This window comes from Physella acuta, unplaced genomic scaffold, assembly GCF_028476545.2.
Source record: "Physella acuta isolate Inbredline_101_S28 unplaced genomic scaffold, ASM2847654v3 ptg000089l, whole genome shotgun sequence".
Taxonomy (NCBI): Eukaryota; Metazoa; Mollusca; class Gastropoda; family Physidae; genus Physella; species Physella acuta.
This window is the reverse complement of record NW_026731609.1, coordinates 66,095-93,108: the sequence shown is the minus strand read 5'-3', so window position 1 is coordinate 93,108 and position 27,014 is coordinate 66,095. Positions and strand designations below refer to the sequence as shown.

General features: G+C 42.0%; 1 protein-coding gene across 1 annotated transcript in view; it reads left to right on the top strand.

Moving 5' to 3' along the window:
* The window catches only part of LOC131927761 (NACHT and WD repeat domain-containing protein 2), a 40,197-nt gene that overhangs the window by 722 nt on the left and 12,461 nt on the right, over positions 1-27,014 (top strand). Inside the window, exons 2-7 of the mRNA XM_059283564.1 lie at positions 5,396-5,484; positions 10,454-10,570; positions 19,616-19,819; positions 21,830-21,974; positions 24,570-24,711; positions 25,401-25,536. Coding sequence (XP_059139547.1) covers positions 5,396-5,484; positions 10,454-10,570; positions 19,616-19,819; positions 21,830-21,974; positions 24,570-24,711; positions 25,401-25,536 — 833 coding nt within the window. The remainder of the gene's footprint in view (positions 1-5,395; positions 5,485-10,453; positions 10,571-19,615; positions 19,820-21,829; positions 21,975-24,569; positions 24,712-25,400; positions 25,537-27,014) is intronic.

Here is a 27,014-nt window from a genome sequence, read left to right as displayed (position 1 = left end):
ACAGCAATCTATGACATAGGTCATACAGCAATCTATGACATAGGTCAGTGTTGCAATCTATGACATAAGTCTTAAAGCAAAATATGACATGTCTTACAGCAATCTATGACATAGGTCATACAGCAACATATGACATAGGTCAGTGTTGCAATCTATGACATAAGTCTTAAAGCAAAATATGACATGTCTTACAGCAATCTATGACATAGGTCATACAGCAATCTATGACATAGGTCAATGTAGCAATCTATGACGTAGGTCATTGTAGCAATCTATGACATAGGTCAGTGTGGCAATTTATGACGTAGGTCATACAGCAATCAATGACAGGTTAATACAGGAATCTATGACATGGGTCAGTGTAGCAATCTATGACGTAGGTCATTGTAGCAATCTATGACATAGGTCAGTGTGGCAATTTATGACGTAGGTCATACAGCAATCAATGACAGGTTAATACAGGAATCTATGACATAGGTCAATGTAGCAATCTATGACATAGGTCAGTGTAGCAATCTATGACGTAGGTCATTGTAGCAATCTATGACATAGGTCAGTGTGGCAATTTATGATGTAGGTCATACAGCAATCTATGACAGGTTAATACAGGAATCTATGACATAGGTCAATGTAGCAATCTATGACAGGTTAATACAGCAATCTATGACATAGGTCATACAGCAATCTATAAAATTGATCATACTGCAATCTATGACAGGTTAATACAGGAATCTATGACATAGGTCAGTGTAGCAATCTATGACATAGGTCATACAGCAATCTATGACATAGGTCATACAGCAATCTATGACATAGGTCATACAGCAATCTATGACATAGGTCATACAGCAGTCTATGACATAGGTCATACAGCAATATATGATATAGGTCATACAGCAGTCTATGACTAATTTATGACACAGGTCAGTACAAAATCTATGACACAAACTAGACCACAGGGTGACTACAACATTACTGACACATATCAATCCTGCCTCTCTCTTGTGGTTTACATTGAACAACAGTTCATTGCTGTTGTATCATATGTGTGTGAGAGCTTCACCGTGTACACAGCTAGTCAGTTCTGTTCATACTTGTACATGTACACCTCGCTAAAGACAAAACTACAGGCTAAACTACAGGCAAAACTACTTTCCTTTACTTCTCTGTAACATAAAAAATACATTTGGAATGTCCAATGGGTTTTTTTTAATGAAACAGTTTACAAATAAATTAAGTAAGGGAGTTTAAAAAAGGACTAAACAAATTTAAATTTTTAGCGTACGTAAATTTCGATTTTTCTGTTTCAGTTATTTTTTAAAATATCCAGTTGCTTGTAGAAATAGTGAATTGGTCAGTTAATTGTAGAAATAGTGAATTGGTCAGTTAATTGTAGAAATAGTGAATTGGTCAGTTAATTTGTAGAAATAGTGAATGGGTCAGTTAATTTGTAGAAATAGTGAATTGGTCAGTTAATTGTAGAAATAGTGAATTAGTCAGTTAATTTGTAGAAATAGTCTTCTTCTTCGTTCTTAATTGAGAATATGGTGGAGGATTCAGACAACAAGTCCAACTTCGTGAACAAACCGGACTGTGGTCTCCAGTTTGGCAGGTGCCCCATATAATTTTTCCCTGAGTGGGGTGGGTAGGGGCCAGTGTCTGACTCGTGCCTGGCTATACAAAGAACATTCCTGAAGGACGTGCTCCGTATTTTCCGGGGCCTTGCCACAAGGGCACATTTCGCCACACCCAACCTTTAGTTTTTTATGCATGTGTTGATTTAGTCTGTTATGGCCTGTTCTAAGTCGAAAGATTATGTATTGTTGTTTTCGTGGTAGAAATAGTGAATTGGTCAGTTAATTTGTAGAAATAGTGAATTGATCAGATTTTTTTTTTTTTAAATTGTTACTTGCGTATGTTTAAACCAATAAATAATTAAAGTTATATGCGCCTATTGTGGAATTTACCCACTAATTCCTTAATAACTAATTTGTTTCGAAAGAAGAAACAGGATCAAGACACAAGATTGAAACTGATCTTCATAATTAATCAACGTCTTAGTAATATAATTATTACCAATTAATCGGGATCTCAAGTTTCAAGAAACCGATCTTAAATTCGCGGATCACAAAGGCGACCTGAAAAAAAAACCAATGCCGCAATAGGGCTTGTAAGTAGGTCACCAACTTCTTATCATACTAGCCAGCTAGTACTTTTCAAACCAAGTGTGAATATGTTTATTAAATCAGTAAAAAAAGAAATAAAAGTTACTTACACTATTGTTAAGTTAATTAAAATCGTAAAAACTGATAATGATGATAGTTTGAGAATTCACCTGACCCTGGCTAACCAGATTTCAAATTTTAAGTAAGAGAAACAAAGAGACTTACAAGCCCAATTGTTTCGTCTCCTGTCGTGGATGTTGTAGCACTGTATGCGTTAGCCGGCGTTGTTTCTCATTGTCTTCATACAACAAATAAAAATAATGTAACACTATGTTGTAATACAGCTTTAGCTTGCTTACAAATAATGTAACTATTACTAGTATTATTTTTAGGGTTTATCCAATGTATTTATTGTTTCGTTTTTGTACAGCCTTTAATCATAAAACTCAACATTGAATCAAACATTTTAAGTCTTACAGCGTGACGTAAAGTTTTAGTGACGTCGCCCGTTAGAGCATATAGTATGTCATGTTACATTAGCCATATTGTCACACCCTACACACGTCATGTGACACCATATATGTTGTCATGTCTCACTTGAACATACAACTCGACATACGACAATACATATACTCTCAAATCCCATTGAGCTTACAAAATGACACAATTGACATTTGACATAATCGACATACGACACAAGACCTATTCTCACATCACATAGAGCGTACAGAATGACACAAATGACATTTGACATCAGCCATGTCTACCTCCCTTGTTGCATTTCCTGTCTCCAGTAAATGGCCCGATGGCCCGCATAGATCTCATCTCCCCGTCCCCTCAGCCCCACCCCCCAGCCCATCCAGAACCAAATCCTCAGCCACTCGTTAATTACTTTACTTGTCGCCTCAATGCCGGGGGGTGGGGGAGGCAGGTAAATGACGTCAAGTGGCCTTTGTCCCTAGCACAGATTCAATAACGTTTAATGATCCAGTCTATAAATCGAAGATCGAATTTTTTTTTTATCAGCGCGGGGTAAATGGGGCGGAACAAAATTTGAAAAATGTGTTGGGCTAGAGCTATAGGAAACACATCGTGATGTTTTATAGCGGGACTTAGTAGTGATGTTTTATAGCGGGACTTAGTAGTGATGTTTTATAGTGGGACTTAGTAGTGATGTTATATAGTGGGACTTAGTAGTGATGTTTTATAGCGGGACTTAGTAGTGATGTTTTATAGTGGGACTTAGTAGTGATGTTTTATAGCGGGACTTAGTAGTGATGTTTTATAGTGGGACACTGGACTTAGTAGTGATGTTTTATAGCATGACTTAGTAGTGATGTTTTATAGCAGGATTTAGTAGTGATGTTTTATAGCGGGATTTAGTAGTGATGTTTTATAGCGGGACTTAGTAGTGATGTTTTATAGTGGGACTTAGTAGTGATGTTTTATAGCGGGACTTAGTAGTGATGTTTTATAGCGGGACACTGGACTTAGTAGTGATGTTTTATAGCATGAGTTAGTAGTGATGTTTTATAGCGGGATTTAGTAGTGATGTTTTATAGCGGGATTTAGTAGTGATGTTTTATAGCGGGACTTAGTAGTGATGTTTTATAGCGGGATTTAGTAGTGATGTTTTATAGTGGGATTTAGTAGTGATGTTTTATAGCGGGATTTAGTAGTGATGTTTTATAGTGGGACTTTGTAGTTATGTTTTATAGCAGGACACAGGGCTAAGTCGTGATGTTTTATAGCGGGACACTGGGCTAAGTCGTGATGTTTTATAGTGGGACTTAGTATTGATGTTTTATAGCGGGACTTAGTAGTGATGTTTTATAGTGGGACACTGGGCTAAGTCGTGATGTTTTATAGCGGGACACTGGGCTAAGTCGTGATGTTTTATAGTGGGACTTAGTAGTGATGTTTTATAGCGGGACTTTGTAGTGATGTTTTATAGTGGGACACTGCATATTTGAATAAAACCGGCTTCCACATCACCCCACATTTGAATGGAATCTATTATCTCGTCTTCCGACGTTCTTGTACACCGTCATGGCGGCTGATGCTAGTTGAACGTAACATGGACTGGGCTGGGTTTGTTCCCGGTCACCATGACGACCGCCATTCAAATTACCGCTCGACAACACAGCTTGCTTTAGCCTAGACGTTTAAAATTCTGGACCCTCTAGAACAAAACAGCGGTTTATCACAAGTATGTGACGGCGTTTAAACAATCGATATCTGATAGATTGCATTGAGAAGATTTTTTTTTAAATTACTTTTGATTAAATGGTGTAGCGAGACGTAATTGTTGTACAACAATTTTACCATTTGTCGGTTAAGTTGTCTTTTCAATTTGCAATTAACGGGAATTCCCAATTTATATTTTTAACTGCATTAATTGCTACATTGAAAATGAGACGAAATATCGAGAATAAAAAATGAATGGAAGTTTATAAAATAAAATAGACTTTAAATCAGTACCAAGCATATCGAATTATTAGATGTTTGAACACATTGGTTTGGTGTTTAGAGACATCAAGATTAGGCGACACTGGAGTAGAAGTATTGAACGGGTTTTTTGGGATCTTGTTCCAAGTGTTGATGCAACTCTTTGATAGGCGAAGCGAGTGGGATTGTTGTGTTTGATCAATGGTCTTTTGGTCAATACTTGGTCAATTTAAACTATTTTTAAGTACATATTTGTCCACTCCCGGTAAAGGAATGTAAACTAAATGGATCTCCACTCCGTCAGTAGTTAGGTAGTTACTGTTGTGTGCATTTGTCAACAGGGACATTTCTTTATGGTACCTTTTACCTCTCTTTATATATATATATATATATATATATATATATATATATATATATATATATATATATATATATATATATATATATATATATATATATATATATATATATAGTCCTATCTAAATATACACGTCGATTTTTTGCACGATTACAATACTTCCTCTATACTTCGAATACGAGAACGTAAAAACATCCTTACATACTGATCTATGTAATCTGGGAAGAGATTTAGCATTTAATGTTGAAACTATCATACCACGAGAACGCAAGACATTGACAATCATTGCCCATGAAAGATTTTTTTTTTAAATAGAAAAATTGAAATAATAATTTGACAAAAAATATTAGATTGTATGAATACTTTTTCTGTTAGTTTTCTTTTTTTTTTATAGTAAAATATATGTAGGGACTATTTTTTCCAGACACAACACTTGAGCGTAATAATCTGATGGAGAAAGTCTACCCCAGGCTGAAGGACTACTGCAGGGAAAAACATGGACTCGAGTTTCAGGTGGGTCCAATTACATCATGTGGGGTAGGGGGGGGGGGGGGGTTGGTCACTGTCAAAAGTGGGTGGCTGTACATCAGGGGGTCAGTGTAATAAGTGGGTGGCTGCACATCAGGGGTCTGGCATAAGTGGGTCACAATACATGATAATGGGGGGGGGGAGGTAACTGAGTCATAAATGAAGAGAGGGTAATGAAGAGAGGATGTGTCAATCGTATATCATCATCATCATCATCACCACCGCCACCACCACCACCACCACCACCACCACCACCATCATCATCACCACCATCACACACTAACACCACCACCCACCACCATCATCTTTTCCCTTCTGTGCCCAGGACACATAGGACCGCCACAGAAAGCTCTTTCCACTTTTGCCGGTCTCTGAACTTACTCGGCAGTTTCCAAGGATAGTCCTGCCTTTGTCTGTTGTTTTCTGTCGCGTACCTCTAAGTCTCTCTTGGTCTTCCGTGTTTTTTTCTTGAGGCATCCAGTTCAGCGGTATTCCTTCAATTTAATCTTGTCTCATCCTCAATACACGACGCATCTTGCGCTGTCTTATGTTTTTGATTACCTGTTAAACGACTTTAATCTCATATAGCGGGTCTACATATTCAAAGTAAGAGTTGAGTCAATGATATACTGAGGCTCAACAATGGCTGCTTTTGTTCAAACATATAGCAGTTATATTACGTGAGGGGTGGGATGGTGCTGTTATAAGGCGTGTCTCAGTACTTGTTGGGGCAGTTCATAAAATGTCTTTCAACATCAACTTCTTTAACTTAAGGAAAATCTATTTTTTTTTAAAATAATGTTCGCTTCTGAAGTTTTGTGAGCAGGCTTTTATTTTTTTTAAATTACGGATAATTTAAAGTTTATATTCAGCCAAGCAAAACTTTTTTTATTCAATTCATTCGAAATTCTGTTTCAGGATTTCGTAAAAAATATCAATAAAATAAAACAATGCATCGTCTCGTGTTTGCGTTGGCTCCGCCTTGTGTTTAATCCTCCATTGACTATCTGGTATTGGCCAGAGTTTTTTAACTATCGACCAGTGATTGGCAATTTGTTGGCAACTTCCGCCTATTATCTACGAGCCCTTACTGCCATAAATTGTGCACCAACGTCCAACTTTATCAGCTATCTCGTGTCCTAACTCACTCGCTCTCATGTAAAAAAATCCCTAATCCTAACCTCATATGCATATTCTACATCTCGTTGCTAATAAAAATATTGTAAGCTCAAGCTGCAGAGCTTGGAGCGATATTGAACTCCATCTTTTGTATCCCGCGTTACACGAACCACTTTCCTCCTCATGTTTAAGCCTCCAATTTATATTTTGTTTTGAAGCCGTAATATCCACCCACTAGAACTAGTCATTTCGTGAGTTGCTATTGTCGTTCTTTGGTGCTGAATAGCGGCAAATATTGCAACACATGACGTCATCAGGAAGCAGCTTCCGGTCACGTGATCCAGTTTTACATTACTCTTCCTAATAAATTATCTTCCAATTTCTCCCTTCTCTCCCCCTCCCTCCAGCCTGTTGGTAGCTAACGAGAAGTTAACGTTTTTTTTTATCGATTGCTGCAGCTAGCCGTAATATCTAAACGTGCATTGTAACAGCACCATATATCACACCATCCTACCACACCATCCGACCACACCATCCTACCACACCATCCTACAACACCATCCTACCACACCATCCTACCACACCATCTAACCACACCATCTTACAACACCATCCTACCACACCATCCTACCACACCATTCTACCACACCATCCTACAACACCATCCTACCACACCATCCTACCACACCATCCTACCACACCATCCTACCACACCATCCTACCACACCATCCTACCACACCATCCTACCACACCATCCTACCACACCATCCTACCACACCATCCTACCACACCATCCTACCACACCATCCTACCACACCATCCTACCACATTATCTAACCACACCATCCTACCACACCATCCTACCTCACCATTCTACCACACCATCCTACCTCACCATTCTACCACACCATCCTACCACACCATCCTACCTCACCATTCTACCACACCATCCTACCACACCATCCTACCACACCATTCTACCACACCATCCTACCACACCATCCTACCTCACCATTCTACCACACCATCCTACAACACCATCCTACCACACCATCCTACCACACCATCCTACCACCCATCCTATCACACCATCCTACCACACCATCCTACCACACCATCCTACCACACCATCCTTTAACACCATCCTATAACACCATCGTACCACACCATCCTATAACACCATCGTACCACACCATCCTTTAACACCATCCTATAACACCATCGTACCACACCATCCTATAACACCATCGTACCACACCATCGTACCACACCATCCTATAACACAATCGTACCACACCATCCTACCACACCATCCTACCACACCATCCTACCACACCATCGTTCCATATCAATGCACCACACCATCTTGCCACACAATATAACCACATCATTTTACCACACCACCTAACCACACAACATAACCATATCATTGAAAAGCACTATCCAACTACACCATCGGATCCAGTATAACCATATAACTTACTTACAGTACCTAACCACACCATCAACCCCATCTACCCACATCAACACATCACACCATCTAACCACACTATCTACCAACACAATCCACCCATGCAATCTACCCACACCATCTACCCACACCATCTACCCACACCATCTAACCCCACCATCATACCACATATAATCCCCACCAGCACAAACCACGTCACATACTCGTGTTTACAAAAAAAATCGTGTTAGAGATTTCGTCCCATTTCCCCTCGACATCTCGCTCGAGATTTACTGCTCACCCAGCCCGCCACGAGCGATAAGGAGGGGGACAGATGTCTCATGGCTTGCTACAAGGGCCCTGATTGGCTGAATTCTGGCAATCAAACTGCTAATCGATCCCAACCAATAAATAGATCACTTACGATGTCGGTATCGTAGAATAGGAGAATCGATTTCATTTCGGAAAATATTTCAATGGTAGGGGATTGGTTAGGTTAGGAAATTAATGCACAGATTAGATTAGGGGAAGTAATTAATACAACCATCTGATTGATTATTAGCAGCAACGGCATGTGGTCAGGGGCAAGCGGACCACGGCGGTCTTTGTGTGGTCCGTAAATATTTTGTTTTGGTGGGTCGTTTAGTGTGGTCCATGTGGGCTTAAAATGTGGCCCATGACAATTTAAAATGTGGCCCATGACAACTTAAAATGTGGCCCATGTTGGCTAAAATGTGGCCCATGTTGGCTTAAAATGTGGCCCATGACAATTTAAAATGTGGCCCATGACAACTTAAAATGTGGCCCATGTTGGCTAAAATGTGGCCCATGACAACTTAAAATGTGGCCCATGTTGGCTAAAATGTGGCCCATGTTGGCTTAAAATGTGGCCCATGACAATTTAAAATGTGGCCCATGACGACTTAAAATGTGGCCCATGACAACTTAAAATGTGGCCCATGACAATTTAAAATGTGGCCCATGTGGGCTTAAAATGTGGCCCATGTTGGCTAAAATGTGGCCCATGACAATTTAAAATGTGGCCCATGACAACTTAAAATGTGGCCCATGTTGGCTTAAAATATGGCCCTTAAAAACGTGCATGTGAAATATTGCTCATGCTGACTTATTCAATGGCTCATAGATGGCCTCAACTGGAAACAAACGCCTTTGATTTTCTTTACAACAAAATAATATGAAAATAAATAGTTTTATAATAGCTTACCAAAGTATTAATTGTTATTATTTCTCTTTTCTCTCACTTCTCTCTCTCTCTCCCTCTCTTTCTCTCAGTCTCTTTTGATAGTCTTAGTTTTTTACCTGATCAAGTATGTCATTGATTTTACCTGTGCCTGTGATGTAACTATCCAAATAATGCTTTAATTGAGCATTTAAAAGTACCTGTATTCTTACCTGTACATTTTGTGCTAATTTATAAATTACCAATATCAGTAATTGTTTATCTGTTCTAATACATTTTTAATCATACTTGATTTACGTTTTCACCTTTACCTGTCCATGTTGAAATGCATTCGTTTTCACATCTCCGTGTTAACCTACATTAGTTTTGACATGTCTATGTTGACCTACATTACTTTCACCTGTCTATGTTGACCTACATTACTTTCACCTGTCTATGTTGACCTACATTACTTTCACCTGTCTATGTTGACCTACATTACTTTCACCTGTCTATGTTGACCTACATTAGTTTTCACCTGTCTACGTTGACCTGCATTAGTTTTCACCTGTCTATGTTGACCTACATTAGTTTTCACCTGTCTATGTTGACATACATTAGTTTTCACCTGTCTATGTTGACCTACATTAGTTTTCACCTGTCTCTGTTGACCTACATTACTTTCACCTGTCTATGTTGACGTGCATTAGTTTTCACCTGTCTCTGGTGACCTACATTACTTTCACCTGTCTATGTTGACCTACATTAGTTTTCACCTGTCTCTGTTGACCTACATTACTTTCACCTGTCTATGTTGACGTGCATTAGTTTTCACCTGTCTCTGTTGACCTACATTACTTTCACCTGTCTATGTTGACCTACATTAGTTTTCACCTGTCTCTGTTGACCTACATTACTTTCACCTGTCTATGTTGACGTTCCTTAGTTTTCACCTGTCTCTGGTGACCTACATTACTTTCACCTGTCTATGTTGACCTACATTAGTTTTCACCTGTCTATGTTTACCTACATTACTTTCACCTGTCTATGTTGACGTTCCTTAGTTTTCACCTGTCTCTGTTGACCTACATTACTTTCACCTGTCTATGTTGACGTTCCTTAGTTTTCACCTGTCTCTGGTGACCTACATTACTTTCACCTGTCTATGTTGACCTACCTAAACTTTCATCTATCCCGTGAGCAGGTTGTGGACATGAGGTGGGGTGTGAGGGACGAGGCCACGGACGATCACATGACCACCAACCTGTGCATGCAGGAGATAGAGAACTGCCAGCGAGTCTCTATGGGCCCAAACTTTATCGTGAGTGACATCTATTTTTATCTATTTTTAACTTCGGTAATCATCGGCAATCGTCGGCAATTTCCGATGCCGTGTTTTTTTTAATAATAATTTTTTTTGTTTTCAAATCAACTGAGCCTACCTACATGTTTATATATGCGTGCCTTCTGTTGTACGATTATTGGAATCCGCTTGAAGAAAATAGTGCGTACTTTTGCAATTCAAACTGAATTAGTAAGTCAAGATGAAATAGAGCTGAACTTTTTCTTGGCGTAAGCATACAATGACATGGTCAAGAGTTTGTCGGACTATTCTAGGTTTCCACTGTGTAAGTTCAGTTCCCAGCAGGGGTAGGTGCACTGAGAAGTTTTACTGACTCAATCCAGGGTGTGTGTGTGGGGGGGAGAGTCCTACTGACTCAATCCAGGGTGTGTGTGTGGGGGGGGGGAGAGTCCTACTGACTCAGCCCAGGGTGTGTGTGGGGGGGGGAGAGTCCTACTGACTCAGTCCAGGGTGTGTGTGTGGGGGGAGTCCTACTGACTCAGTCCAGGGTGTGTGTGTGTGTGGGGGGGTGTCCTACTGACTCAGTCCAGGGTGTGTGTGTGGGGGGGAGAGTCCTACTGACTCAGCCCAGGGTGTGTGTGTGTGGGGGGGAGAGTCCTACTGACTCAGCCCAGGGTGTGTGTGGGGGGGGGAGAGTCCTACTGACTCAGCCCAGGGTGTGTGTGTGAGAGAGAGAGAGTCCTACTGACTCAGTCCAGGGGGTGTGTGGGGGGGAGTCCTACTGACTCAGTCCAGGGGGTGTGTGGGGGAGAGTCCTACTGACTCAGTCCAGGGTGTGTGTGTGGGGGGGGGGGGTCTTAAAATTGCGAATTGATTGTATGTGGCCTCCAGCTGGCCAACAGATTAGTTAGGGCAAACTAAAATTTATACATTTTATTTGTCAAAGCTTTTGTAGGCGAGAATTCAAAAAACCTGGAGGTCTAAAGTTAAGCATCAATTATACGAGTGTACTTTGAATTTTTAAAGTTTTAAAAATAATATGGCAAATGTAACAAGTACATGTCCTCCGTGGATTGAATGTTGGCTCGCTATGGGTAAGAACATGATTTAGAGTGTGTTTAACTACATGCTTAGTTAAAAGCGAGAATAAAATAAGGCAGAGAACAATTAATATCCGATTCTCTCGGAAATTGCTGTAGTGGGTTACGCAATAAATCCTCACTTGATCTGCAAATATGGAACATAACTGTTTTAAAAGTGTGAACTTTGTTTTGAAACCCGTAGAGTTAACTTCCCTATACGTTTGTAATCACAAATAGTTCACACATTGCCCTAAACGACAACAAATGGTCCACATGTTTCCCACAAAGGCCACAAATAGTTTTCCACATTGTCTCTTGAACGGCCACAGATAGAAGCCCTTCAAAGGCCACAAATAGAAGCCCTTCAAAGGCCACAAATAGAAGCCCCTCAAAGGGCACAAATAGAAGCCCTTCAAAGGCCACAAATAGAAGCCCTTCAAAGGCCACAAATAGAAGCCCCTCAAAGGGCACAAATAGAAGCCCTTCAAAGGCCACAAATAGAAGCCCTTCAAAGGCCACAAATAGAAGCCCTTCAAAGGCCACAAATAGAAGCCCTTCAAAGGCCACAAATAGAAGCCCTTCAAAGGCCACAAATAGAAGCCCCTCAAAGGGCACAAATAGAAGCCCTTCAAAGGCCACAAATAGAAGCCCTTCAAAGGCCACAAATAGAAGCCCCTCAAAGGGCACAAATAGAAGCCCCTCAAAGGCCACAAATAGAAGCCCCTCAAAGGCCACAAATAGAAGCCCCTCAAAGGGCACAAATAGTTCACATATTGCTTATGAACGGCCACAAATAACATTTCGACTCCATTCGATCTGACCTATATGTGAGTACAATCAGTTCCAATCGAACCGGTATCGATTTTAATCGATAGCCTTTCATCTCACAAGGTCAGTAAATAATACGATAGTTTAGATGGATGTCGTTAACCTTTAACCAGCTAAATATTGAATCCATGTCGTTCATTTAAATAACGTAGCGACTCACGGATATATATATATATATATATATATATATATATATATATATATATATATATATATATATATATATATATATATATATATATATATATATATATGTATGTATAAGCAATACGATGCACTCATCACCAAAACATCAGTCATGTTCTGAATATAACGACAAGATCATGTATATTGTTGTCTAGGTTTGTGAGCCGGGAGTTGATTGGGGCCCCTAGTTTACATTCAGTGGATGTATCTTGTTGTGACTCGACTGGCATTAAGTTTTTTTTTAATGTTAATTAACCACCAAGACGTTAATTAACCACCAAGACGACATTACAGAAAAAGCTGTTTTGAAGGGGTTTTTTTTCAAAGAGACAAACAAATAAATTGTAAAATTTCAATTGGTTTTATTGCTAAAACGTGCATGTGTCAAGCCGTTTGAGATGTGTTTGCTTCTCTTCTAAACATAGCGCATTAAATGTATTTGATTAAAATCATCTAAAGTCTTTGGTTCCTCTGGGCTTTTAAGTATGGCAATATAATCCTCTGACACTAGGGTCTCCCCACCCCTTCAGCCACCTCCTGCCATTCAAGTATACACCCCAGCCCCCTACTACTACTGACCCCTTCTTTAGTTCTAATCCCCGACCCTCCCCGTACGACGACCCCCTCCTGCCATTCAAGTATACACCCCCAGCCCCCTTCTACTGCCCCCTTCTTTAGTTCTAATCCCCGACCCTCCCCGTACGACGACCCCCTCCTGCCATTCAAGTATACACCCCCAGCCCCCTTCTACTGCCCCCTTCTTTAGTTCTAATCCCCGACCCTCCCCGTACGACGACCCCCTCCTGCCATTCAAGTATACACCCCCAGCCCCCTTCTACTGACCCCTTCTTTAGTTCTAATCCCCGACCCTCCCCGTACGAGGACCCCCTCCTGTTCCCGTCACAGTCCACTGAACAGGTGCAGCTACAAGTGGTATCGATCCCAGAGTCACGTGGTCCAGCTGTCACGTGAACACTGTGGTCCGCCTGTCACGTGAACACTGTGGTCCACGTAGTACGTGAACACTGTGGTCCATGTATCACGTAAACACTGTGGTCTGGTTCTCATGTAAACACTGTGGTCCGCCTGTCACGTGAACACTGTGGTCCACGTATCACGTGAGCACTGTGGTCCACGTGTCACGCGAACACTGTGGTCCACGTGTCACGCGAACACTGTGGCCCGGCTGTGACGTGAACACTGTGGTCCACTTGTCACGTGAGAAATGTGGTCCACGTATCACGTGAACAGTGTGGTCCACCTGTCACGTGAACACTGTGGTCCACGTGTCACGTAAACACTGTGGTCCACGTGTCACGTGAACACTGTGGTCCGCCTATCACGTGAACACTGTGGTCCGCCTGTCACGTGAACACTGTGGTCTGGTTCTCACGTGAATACTGTGGTTCACGTGTGACGTGAACACTGTGGTCCGCCTGTCACGTGAACACTGTGGTCTGGTTCTCACTTGAACACTGTGGTTCACGTGTCACGTGAACACTGTGGTCCGCCTGTCACGTGAACACTGTGGACCACGTGTCACGTGAACACTGTGGTCCGCCTATCACGTGAACACTGTGGTCCACGTATCACGTGAACACTGTGGTCCATGTGCCACGTGAACACTGGTCCGCCTGTCACGTGAACACTGTGGACCATGTGTCACGTGAACACTGTGGTCCACGTGTCACGTGAACACTGTGGTCCACCTGTCACGTGATCACTGGTCCGCCTGTCACGTGAACACTGTGGTCCACGTGTCACGTGAACACTGTGGTCCACGTGTCACGTGGTATCAACGATAGCTTCCACTGATATTTTCACCGAAACAAACCGGAAACCACGCCCATTATTGCGTCCAGACGTCAATTGGCCGGCGCAGGTTGTCGTCTGGTCACAGCTACAAGGAATTTTACTTTCGAAGATTTTTTTTCTGCATGATAGGGGTCACTTTTATGTCAGGTTTCCCATTATGTGGGACGTCATTATTTTGTTAACCGCAATATTTCGACTAGTAACGTTTTTTTTTGGGGGGGGGGGGGGGGGGGATGGAGCAATTAATTTTTTTTAAAACTAATATGAAATGACGTTGTATTTTTAAGGCATAGCTTAATGACTACATTCATTATTAGTTATATGTTAGTATTGTTGTTAAAAATGTCTGTAAAAATATGCCCAGGAAAAGACTTACATTTTTGAACATGCAATATCTATTGGGTGTCGGTTGGGTGTTTGTGACTTCCATAGTATGTCTTGTGTGAGTGTCTTGTGTGAGTGTCTTGTGTGAGTGTCTTGTGTGAGTGTCTTGTGTGAGTGTCTTGTGTGAGTGTCTTGTCGAAGATTTGTCGTGTTGGATGTCTTTCGTTTCGTGTCGTAAATTTTAAAAAATATCTACGCAATATTTCAATCGTTGTTTGTATTCATTGATTAAATCTTCACGCGGAAACTAAATTTTCGGTCATTCGATTCACAAAGTACAACAATGCAGTTTTCGATTTGTATTACTTTGTTTTTATTAAAAAAATATCAACCAACTTAGTGAAAGAATGTTGTGAATTTTGTCCAGAAATACAGGTACCGTCTAATCCATCAAATTATTCCTTTTAAACTTTGAGCAGGTATTTCTTGGCTAAAAATAATGGTAACTGTCAAAGGCGTGACGAGGGGAGGGGGGGGGGGGGATGCGGACCGCACCGGGTGACACCCGACATAGCGACGCCTCTGGTAACTGTAACTAAAATTACTGGCAAGTAGTGCTCGCTCAGATACCCCCTAATATTTTGTGCAGGTATTCCATGGCCAGAAATACGGGTACCTTCTATAAAAATATGGGTACCTTCTTTAAAAATATGGGTACCTTCTATAAAAAATATGGGTACCTTCTATTAAAATATGGGTACCTTCTATTAAAATATGGGTACCTTCTATAAAAATATGGGTACCTTCTATAAAAATATGGGTACCTTCTATAAAAATATGGGTACCTTCTATAAAAATATGGGTACCTTCTATAAAAATATGGGTACCTTCTATAAAAATATGGGTACCTATACCCTCCCATATTTTGTGCAGGTATTTCCGGCCAGGGCCGGCGCTACCTATAAGGCGAACTTGGCGGTCGCCTAGGGCGCCATCCCTAGGTGAGCGCAAAAGGTTTAAGCACTATTATCAAAAAGTACCTAATAATTCAAATGGTTATCTAATTTTAATAGGGCTTGTAAGTCTCGTTCTCTCTGCCTTTGAATTAGAAATCTGTCCTGGTGTACAGAGTTTTGTAAAGACGGGGTGTTCAAAGTGTTGTCACTTGTTTCGTAAGTTTTGATGAATCGTTTAGATTTGGGAGTAACGGCGGAAGGCTGTTGCTGAAATGGTTTCGTAGGTCTAAAGTTTCGAAGTGTTAAAGTGTCATAATTTTTATTAGGCTGTTATGTAGGATGAAGGTCTAGTTGAATCTGATTGGTAAAAGAGAAATGAGAATGCAGGGGATGACGTATCGCAGTTCGAGAGTTCGGGAGTATTGAGGTGTCGAATTATATTGACTATTAAAGTGTAGTAGTAGGTTCAGTGAAATCGTTGTTCATTGGGTGTACCATTTGTAGAGCTTGGTGAAGTTAAACGAGTTGGTGTCGTAGTTCTGGAGCATCGAGTCTAGTTATATTTAACTGTTTAGGTATCTAAGTTTGATATGTGTTGTGAATGTAGTAGAGTATATCGAGTAGTCGAGTTTATTTGCCATGGAACTCTGGAGAGTAGATGAGAATAATCCCGAGAGGATTTCTGCGAAAAAAAAAAGATTTCTTATGGGCGGCGCCCGGGAGGGTGTGATTTTCGTCAATGCACGGTTTTGCGCCCAGAGTTCCAGAGCGGCTATGCTAGCATTTGGCATCCTTAACGGGCGTCCTGCATAGCGGGTAAGGGGTACTGCTATATACAGCGGTAAAACTGCAACATGCTCAACCCCCGGCGTCTCGTCGATTGCTCGACCCGAAGCGCACCGGGCTCGCATGCGAGTACTATGGCGCCTACGTTCGTTTAAAAAAAGGCTATGCAGTAAAGACGCAATAGGCAACAATAATCGTTGAATTAATCGAATTAAGTTGCCGACCCCTGCAGTTACCCGTGTTTGATTTTTTGAAAGACGTCCCTTTATATTGGGGATCCAAAATTAAACATTTTCCATGTTCCAAAAAGTGCAATGGATTGTATGTCATCAATATTGAATAAAAGTATGTTATAATAAAGCTACCGTATTTAGACTTTCAAACAAAAGCCACAGTTAAGTATTCAATTATTAAAATATATTGTTTTTACAAGGTTACATAGTTAATATAAAAGATTTATTATAATTATTAAGTAATGAAATTTAAAGCGTTTTATTGTATTTTTCAAGCATGTTTTAGTTACACTTGGTTAATTTAGCTATTCTTGTGAAAGTTATTTCCCGTGAATAAAATTTTGGTATTTGGATTTTCAAATGGGAGATAATTCGTTGCTTAACTTAACATTCATTTCAAATTCCTGCACCTTAGGTTGACCGTTAACATATAACGTTATTATTTGCTATTGTAAAAAATTATATAGAGCTTAAGTTCTAGGTAGTTTTTTTAGCATTATCAAGTTGAAAAACAAATACATCTGTAGCCGATGTAGATTGCAATACTTAATGTTAGTAGACATACAGTCTTATTTGTAAATTAAACATCTAATTAAGTGTCTTTTCATATTTTTCACCCTCTCCTAAAGGATTCATATATAACAATTTTAGGCTGGAATCTATAACATTTATAACCTTTTATTTTTATAAAACAAAAAATCGTTAGATAATCACACAATACAGACATCTTACAATTATAACTAAAGACAGTCGAGCTTAAAATGGGTAAGTTCCTTTTTGGAACTCACCTTGGGAGGTCTGCAGAGAGCCCAACACTACAAGAATATATTTTTTCGGTGGTTTTTTTCCAGACTTTTTTCTCCCGGGAGGGGGGGGGGGGGGGGAAAGCACATAAATTTTTTAGGGGGGGGGGGCTATGTCGTAGACTCGTGGACTTGGCAACACTTTCAATAAAATGCGATTATGCTTGCAAACTGGAATTGAAGGAATTAGTACAAGCTTTTGAGACGAAGAAGGCAAGTAAAATTTGATTTTGATATTATCTTCTTATAACGTGTATGCAATTGATAATAAATTAATACGTCACTTTTAATTCATTGTTTTCTTAAACATATGTTTTAGTAATTAATTTGTGTGAAAGGGGGCGTTTTAAGAAGTTTTGCCTAGGGCGCTAAATAACCTGGCACCGGCACTCTTTCTGGGTCAGAAATACGGGTACCTTCTATAACCTCCCATATTTTGTGCAGGTATTTCCGGGTCAGAAATACGGGTACCTTCTATAAATACGGGTACCTTCTATAAATACGGGTACCTTCTATAAATACGGGTACCTTCTATAAATACGGGTACCTTCTATTACCTCCCATATTTTGTGCAGATATTCCTGGTCCAGAAATACGGGTACCTTCTATAAATACGGGTACCTTCTATAAATACGGGTACCTTCTATAAATACGGGTACCTTCTATAAATACGGGTACCTTCTATAACCTCCCATATTTTGTGCAGGTATTCCTGGTCCAGAAATACGGGTACCTTCTATAAATACGGGTACCTTCTATAAATACGGGTACCTTCTATAAATACGGGTACCTTCTATAACCCCTGATGTTTTGATCAGGTATTCCTGATCCAGAAACGCGGATACCTTCTATAAATACGGGTACCTTCTATAAATACGGGTACCTTCTATAAATACGGGTACCTTCTATAACCCCTGATGTTTTGATCAGGTATTCCTGATCCAGAAACGCGGATACCTTCTATAAATACGGGTACCTTCTATAAATACGGGTACCTTCTATAAATACGGGTACCTTCTATAACCTCCCATATTTTGAGCAGGTATTCCTGGTCCAGAAATACGGGTACCTTCTATAAATACGGGTACCTTCTATAAATACGGGTACCTTCTATAAATACGAGTACCTTCTATAAATACGGGTACCTTCTATACCCCTTGATATTTTGTGCAGGTATTTCTGGGCCAGAAGTACGGGTACCTTCTATAAATACGGGTACCTTCTATAAATACGGGTACCTTCTATACCCCTTGATATTTTGTGCAGGTATTCCTGGGCCAGAAGTACGGGTACCTTCTATAAATACGGGTACCTTCTATAAATACGGGTACCTTCTATACCCCCTGATGTTTTGTGCAGGTATTCCTGGGCCAGAAGTACGGGTACCTTCTATAAATACGGGTACCTTCTATAAATACGGGTACCTTCTATACCCCTTGATATTTTGTGCAGGTATTCCTGGGCCAGAAGTACGGGTACCTTCTATAAATACGGGTACCTTCTATAAATACGGGTACCTTCTATACCCCTTGATATTTTGTGCAGGTATTTCTGGGCCAGAAGTACGGGTACCTTCTATAAATACGGGTACCTTCTATAAATACGGGTACCTTCTATACCCCTTGATATTTTGTGCAGGTATTCCTGGGCCAGAAGTACGGGTACCTTCTATAAATACGGGTACCTTCTATAAATACGGGTACCTTCTATACCCCTTGATATTTTGTGCAGGTATTTCTGGGCCAGAAGTACGGGTACCTTCTATAAATACGGGTACCTTCTATAAATACGGGTACCTTCTATACCCCTTGATATTTTGTGCAGGTATTCTTGGGACAGAAGTACGGGTACCTTCTATAAATACGTGTACCTTCTATAAATACGGGTACCTTCTTTAAATACGGGTACCTTGTATAAATACGGGTACCTTCTATAAATACGGGTACCTTCTATACCCCCTTGATATTTTGTGCAGGTATTCCTGGGCCAGAAGTACGGGTACCTTCTATAAATACGGGTACCTTCTATACCCCCTTGATATTTTGTGCAGGTATTCCTGGGCCAGAAGTACGGGTACCGGCCTATCCCCGCCGAGATCTTGGCCTCGGAGTTCGAGATGTTGCGAGACTGCACCAGGCAGAGTCCCGAGGAGCTGAAGCTGCTGGATGACTGGTACAAACGGGACGACAACTTCGTGCCCGCCGTCTACGTACTCCAGCCCATCAGCTCCATATTCACCAACTTCAACAACAAGGTCAGTTTGTGGTCACGTGACAAGGTCAGTCTGTGGTTCACCTGACAAGGTCAGTCTGTGGTCACGTGATAAGGTCAGTTTGTGGTCACGTGACAAGGTCAGTCTGTGGTCACGTGATAAGGTCAGTTTGTGGTCACGTGACAAGGTCAGTCTGTGGTCACGTGACAAGGTCAGTCTGTGGTCACGTGACAATGTCAGTCTGTGGTCACGTGACAAGTTCAGTCTGTGGTCACGTGACAAGATCAGTCTGTGGTCACATGATAAGGTCAGTCTGTGGTCACGTGATAAGGTCAGTCTGTGGTCACGTGACAAGGTCAGTATGTGGTTCAAGTGCCAAGGTCAGTCTGTGGTCACGTGACAAGGTCAGTCTGTGGTTCACGTGACAAGGTCAGTCTGTGGTCACGTGACAAGGTTAGTTTGTGATCACGTGACAATGTCAGTTCGCTGTTGAGGTGACGTCATGTCTACACAAGGTCTGTGATTTAGCTATAATGTAGACATGAGTTCAGTCTGTTGTTTGGGTGTGTTTCATGTTATAATATGTTGCTCTTTGATTCGTTGGTTGGGTGTGTAGCTTTAGTGTGTTGCTTTAGTGTGTTGCTTTAGTGTGATGCTTTAGTGTGTTGCTTTAGTGTGTTACTTAAGTGTGTTGCTTTAGTGTGTTGCTTTAGTGTTTTAGTGTGTTGCTTTAGTGTGTTGCTTTAGTGTGTAGCTTTAGTGTGTAGCTTTAGTGTGTTGCTTTAGTGTGTTGCTTTAGTGTGTAGCTTTAGTGTGTAGCTTTAGTGTGCTGCTTAAGTGTGTTGCTTTAGTGTGTTGCTTTAGTGTGTAGCTTTAGTGTGCTGCTTAAGTGTGTTGCTTTAGTGTGTTGCTTTAGTGTGTTGCTTTAGTGTGTTGCTTTAGTGTGATGCTTTAGTGTGTTGCTTTAGTGTGTTGCTTTAGTGTGATGCTTTAGTGTGTTGCTTTAGTGTGATGCTTTAGTGTGTTGCTTTAGTGTGTTGCTTTAGTGTGTTGCTTAAGTGTTTTAGTGTGTTGCTTTAGTGTGTTGCTTTAGTGTGTAGCTTTCGTGTGTAGCTTTAGTGTGTTGCTTTAGTGTGTTGCTTTAGTGTGTAGCTCTAGTGTGTAGCTTTAGTGTGTAGCTTTAGTGTGCTGCTTAAGTGTGTTGCTTTAGTGTGTTGCTTTAGTGTGTTGCTTTAGTGTGTTGCTTTAGTGTGTAGCTTTAGTGTGCTGCTTAAGTGTGTTGCTTTAGTGTGTTGCTTTAGTGTGTTGCTTTAGTGTGTAGCTTTAGTGTGTAGCTTTAGTGTGCTGCTTAAGTGTGTTGCTTTAGTGTGTTGCTTTAGTGTGTTGCTTTAGTGTGTTGCTTTAGTGTGTTGCTTAAGTGTGTAGCTTTAGTGTGTTGCTTTAGTGTGTTGCTTTAGTGTGTAGCTTTAGTGTGCTGCTTAAGTGTGTTGCTTTAGTGTGTTGCTTTAGTGTGTTGCTTTAGTGTGTAGCTTTAGTGTGCTGCTTAAGTGTGTTGTTTTAGTGTGTTGCTTTAGTGTGTTGCTTTAGGGTGTTGCTTTAGTGTGTAGCTTTAGTTTGTAACTTTAGTGTGCTGCTTAAGTGTGTTGCTTTAGTGTGTTGCTTTAGTGTGTTGCTTTAGTGTGTAGCTTTAGTGTGTAGCTTTAGTGTGCTGCTTAAGTGTGTTGCTTTAGTGTGTAGCTTTAGTGTGTTGCTTTAGTGTGTAGCTTTAGTGTGTAGCTTTAGTGTGCTGCTTAAGTGTGTTGCTTTAGTGTGTTGCTTTAGTGTGTTGCTTTAGTGTGTTGCTTAAGTGTGTTGCTTTAGTGTGTTGCTTTAGTGTTTTAGTGTGTTGCTTTAGTGTGTAGCTTTAGTGTGTAGCTTTAGTGTGCTGCTTAAGTGTGTTGCTTTAGTGTGTTGCTTTAGTGTGTTGCTCTAGTGTGTTGCTTTAGTGTGTTGCTTTAGTGTGTTGCTAGCAACTGAGCCGGAAGTTCCAAGTTCTTCCGTCTGACCTTTCAGCGTCATCAACGTCTGATGGAGAACGACCAGGCGGCCTGGTGGGACACGTTTGGTAAACTGACCAAAATCGTCCGCAAGGCGGCGCACGTTTTGTTTATCACCAAGAAGATTGACAGGGAGCAGATGCACAACTTTTTCATGTCAGGTCAGTGCTGTCTTTAACTTTTTTGTAGGGTCAGTTCTGTCAGGTCAGTGGTTCATGCTAAGACCCGTCTCTGATTAAAAAAAAGATTGCATAGACAGTTTAATAACAAGCTTTAAAGTAATAATGCACTAATGAATAAACTCACTAAACTCCACCTAGGTCCATTCCCCCCATTAACCCCAAAAATAACTAATTTCGAGCGAACACACACAGACACACACAGACACACACACACACACACACACCTTGATCTAAAAATAATACGTAAACTTTCCCACCAATTAACAACAACCAATTAAATTAAACACGGTTCAATTCACGCACTAATTAACCGCGGATGTTTTTTAATCCCTACCCAACGATTTCCCCCCCCCCCCCCCTTACCCCACTCCCACCCCCACCCCCACCACACAAACCACAACATGGGTAGAAAATTCGGTTCCCGATTCTTTCATCTCTAGTTTCCTGTAGTTTAGCCAGGGACACTGAACGGCTTTTAGATACACTTTCACGGCGCCCTCTCGTGGTTGCCTGCAATAATCACCCGACCCAGCGAGCCAACAAACCCTACCCCCAGAGTTTGGCCAGGGGTCGGGCAAGTCTTTGAACATGGAAACATTAGACGGGGGTTATCCCCTGAACTAAAGCCACTCTGCCCTTGAGCAAATAAAGTTTTGAGTTTTATGAAACATTGGTCCTTTGCCTGATTTCCGACGTGTTTAGTTAGAACAAACGGGGAGTTATCGATCTCTAATCGAAGGAATTAATTCCCGCTGGTGTAAAACTAATCTATTGGTGCTGATCAAATCGGGATCCCCTGCAGTGTCCAATCACGGGTATAAAATATCATGGGGAGTAGAGCTTTGGTGGACGTGGTGGGGTGGGTTAGGTGTATGGGGTAGCTGGTGATGTACGCAGTTAGGATGGGGATGTTCACGGTCAGGATGTTGATGTAGTCAGGATGGTGATGTAGTCAGGATGGTGATGTAGTCAGGATGGTGATGTAGTCAGGATGGTGATGTAGTCAGGATGGTGATGTAGTCAGGATGGTGATGTAGTCAGGATGGTGATGTAGTCAGGATGGTGATGTAGTCAGGATGGTGATGTAGTCAGGATGGTGATGTAGTCAGGATGGTGATGTAGTCAGGATGGTGATGTAGTCAGGATGGTGATGTAGTCAGGATGGTGATGTAGTCAGGATGGTGATGTAGTCAGGATGGTGATGTAGTCAGGATGGTGATGTAGTCAGGATGGTGATGTAGTCAGGATGGTGTTGTAGTCAGGATGGTGATGTAGTCAGGGTGGTGATGTAGTCAGGATGGTGATGTAGTCATGATGGTGATGTAGTCAGGATGGTGATGTAGTCAGGATGGTGATGTAGTCATGATGGTGATGTAGTCAGGATGGTGATGTAGTCAGGATGGTGATGTAGTCAAGATGGTGATGTAGTCAGGATGGTGATGTAGTCAGGATGGTGATGTAGTCAGGATGGTGATGTAGTCAGGATGGTGATGTAGATGGTTGTGAGTGGTGTTTAGGTGAGTGAGTGGAGGTTAAAGAGGTGGGGCAACTGTCAATGTGGAGGTTTTGGGGCGTTGTATATGGAGGAGGTAATTGACTATATGTAGGGACAGCTAACACAGTGATTCGTAGTGAGTGTAGGCGGTAGCTGTTTTGGTGGGGGGGGGTATCTATCGAGGTGTGAGCTGGATTAGACTAGCAGTGCATTAAAACCCAGGTTTAAGGCGTAGAGATTATTTTAATAGAACACAAACAAGCTCCAGAGGCGTAGCGAGGGGGGGGCGGGGGGGGGGGGGACATATGTCCCCGGGCGCCGACCTTAGGGGGGGGCGCCAAATTGAAAGTTTGAGGGGGGGGGGTGCAAATGAAAAGTTCGAGGGGGTGGTGCAAATCGAAAGTTTGAGGGGGGGTGCAAATGAAAAGTTCGAGGGGGGGTGCAAATCGAAAATTTACTCCCGAGGGGGGCGCCAAATTGAAAGTATGTCCCCGGGCGCCGGGAAGGGTCGCTACGCCTCTGACAAGCTCACCGCTGTGTTGCAGTAATACATACATGCCTGATGTACCGCCATCTTGACTGACCAACACTGACCGTAACAACAGCCGTAAAAAATTATCATTACTTAATACTAACACCATCTCTGATTGTCACCAATGATCACCAGTCAGTGGTAATACCATCACCATTATGTAATTCCATTATGACGAGTAATTGACGAGCAGTCGCCGCTACTTGCTACAACAACCATAAGTTACTTCTATTGTTTACATACAACTCCGCGCCACCCCCCCCCTCCCCCTCCATAGCCCTTCAAGTACCCAACAGCCAGACTTCTACTTAAACCCAGCTTTAAACTATCAAAGACAAATTATTGTTCGTTGAAATATCAATGGAAACAATGTCCCAACGGCAAATCTTTTTAAATTCAATTCTTTACAAGTCGAACACTACCACGCCTCCAATTTCCGATTGATTGTAAAATAATTAGTGGTGTATTTTCCAGTTAACTTCACAACAATGCCCAAACAGGAAACATTTTTACCATGGTAAAAAAAAATTCTTCTGGAATATTCCAGTGACTGAGCGGGAGGTTGAAAGAGGGATTCTCAAAGCTAACAGTGTCGAGGACCACTGTTTAGCTTATATCCGGGACATCAGCAATATGAACACAACTCTTCTGCGAATAGCCAGCAAGTTTGTGGACTTCGCGGCCAGAAGGTAATATCTGTAGGGATTTATTTCACTGCAAGACTGACGTGTCTAGTTATAGTCTTTTCTAATATTTATTGATTTGTTTGTTCTTTTATTTGTTTTTTCTTTTTTTCTTGTTTTGTTTGTTCCTTTATTTATTGCTTTTTTTTATTTCTTGTTATGGAAAAAAATGACGAATTACTGTTGTAGGGTATGGTTGCTTTTAGACAGGAAATACGAGATATAAAAAGTATTTATGTGTGCATTTAATTATGTTAATTGCTAATAATGGCACGTCAAACTAATTAAGTGAGCTCCAACGTGTGTCCGTGATGTTGAGTGACGTGGTTATAGCGACCTCCGTGATAAGTTTAGCTTAAGAAAACGAAAGTAACCACGGCTGGTCAGCTGTTCTGTCAGCTCACGTGACTCACTGAAGTGGTCATAGTGCTAGGCGATAGTACACACAACTCGAAAAAACATCAAATGCTACCCTGTGGTTACTAAAATATGTACACACCTCTAGAATGCCAGCATCTGTGTATGTTAAAATATGTACACACCTCTACAATGCCGTCATGTTAAAATCTGTACACACCTGTACAATGCCACCATACGTACATGTTTAAATGTGTACACACCTGTACAATGCCAACATGTGTACATGTTAAAATGTGTACACACCTGTACAATGCCATTCTGTGTACACGTTACAGCGTAGACAACGAGGCCCAGAAGCTGCTCAAGGTCCTGCGAGATGAAAGACTGCCCAGAAAGATTCCAGCGTCCAACGTGGCCAGGTTTACGGTAGACTGGAGCGGCAAGGAGGGGATAGATGAGGAGACACATAAGGTAAGGGGGGTGGGGGTGGGGAGACACATAAAGTAATGGGGGGGGAGATGAGGAGACACATAAGGTAAGGGGGGGACAGATGAGGAGACACATAAGGTAAGGTGGGAAGGGGGGGGGGAGACACATGGGGGGGAGATGAGGAGACACATAAGGTAATGGGGGGGGGGGGAGATGAGGAGACACATAAGGTAATGGGGGGAGATGAGGAGACACATAAGGTAAGGGGGGAAGGGGGGGAGACACATAAGATATTGGGGGGGGGAGATGAGGAGACACATAAGGTAAGGGGGGAGACACATAAGGTAATGGGGGGGAGATGAGGAGACACATAAGGTAAGGGGGGAAGGGGGGGGAGACACATAAAGTAATGGGGGGGGGGAGATAAGGAGACACATAAGGTAAGGGGGGATAGATGAGGAGACACATAAGGTAAGGGGGGAAGGGGGGGGGGAAGCAAATAAAGTAATGGGGGGGAGATGAGGAGACACATAAAGTAATGGGGGGAGATGAGGAGACACATAAGGTAAGGGGGGAGACACATAAAGTAATGGGGGGGGGGAGATTAGGAGACACATAAGGTAAAAGGGGGATAGATGTGGAGACACATAAGGTAAGGGGGGAAGGGGGGGGAGACACATAAAGTAATGGGGGGGGGGAGATGAGGAGACACATAAGGTAATGGGGGGGGGGGAGATGAGGAGACACATAAGGTAATGGGGGGAGATGAGGAGACACATAAGGTAAGGGGGGAAGGAGGGGGGAGACACATAAGATAATGGGGGGGGGGGGAGATGAGGAGACACATAAGGTAAGGGGGGAGACACATAAGGTAATGGGGGAAAGATGAGGAGACACATAAGGTAAGGGGGGAAGGGGGGGGAGACACATAAGGTAATGGGGGGGGGAGATGAGGAGACACATAAGATAATGGGGGGAGATGAGGAGACACATAAGGTAATGGGGGGAAGGGGGGGAGACACATAAAGTAATGGGGGGGGGAGATGAGGAGACACATAAGATAATGGGGGGGGAGATGAGGAGACACATATGGTAATGGAGGGGGAGATCAGGAGACACATAAGGTAATTGGGGGGAGATGAGGAGACATATAAGGTAATGGGGGGAGACACATAAGGTAATGGGAGGAGGGGGAGGAGACATAAGGTAATTGTGGGGGGGGGGGGAGAGGATACACATAAGGTAGTTTGGGGGTGGGGGTTAGGAGACACATAAGGTAATGGAGGGGGTGGGGGAGGAGACACATAAGGTAATGGGGGGGGAGATGAGGAGACACATAAAGTAATGGGGGGGGGGAGATGAGGAGACACAGAAGGTAAGGGGGGAAGAGGGGGGGAGACACATAAAGTAATGGGGGGGGAGATGAGGAGACACATAAGGTAAGGGGGAAGAGGGGGGGAGACACATAAAGTAATGGGGGGAAGATGAAGAGACACATAAGGTAATGGGGGGGGGGGAGA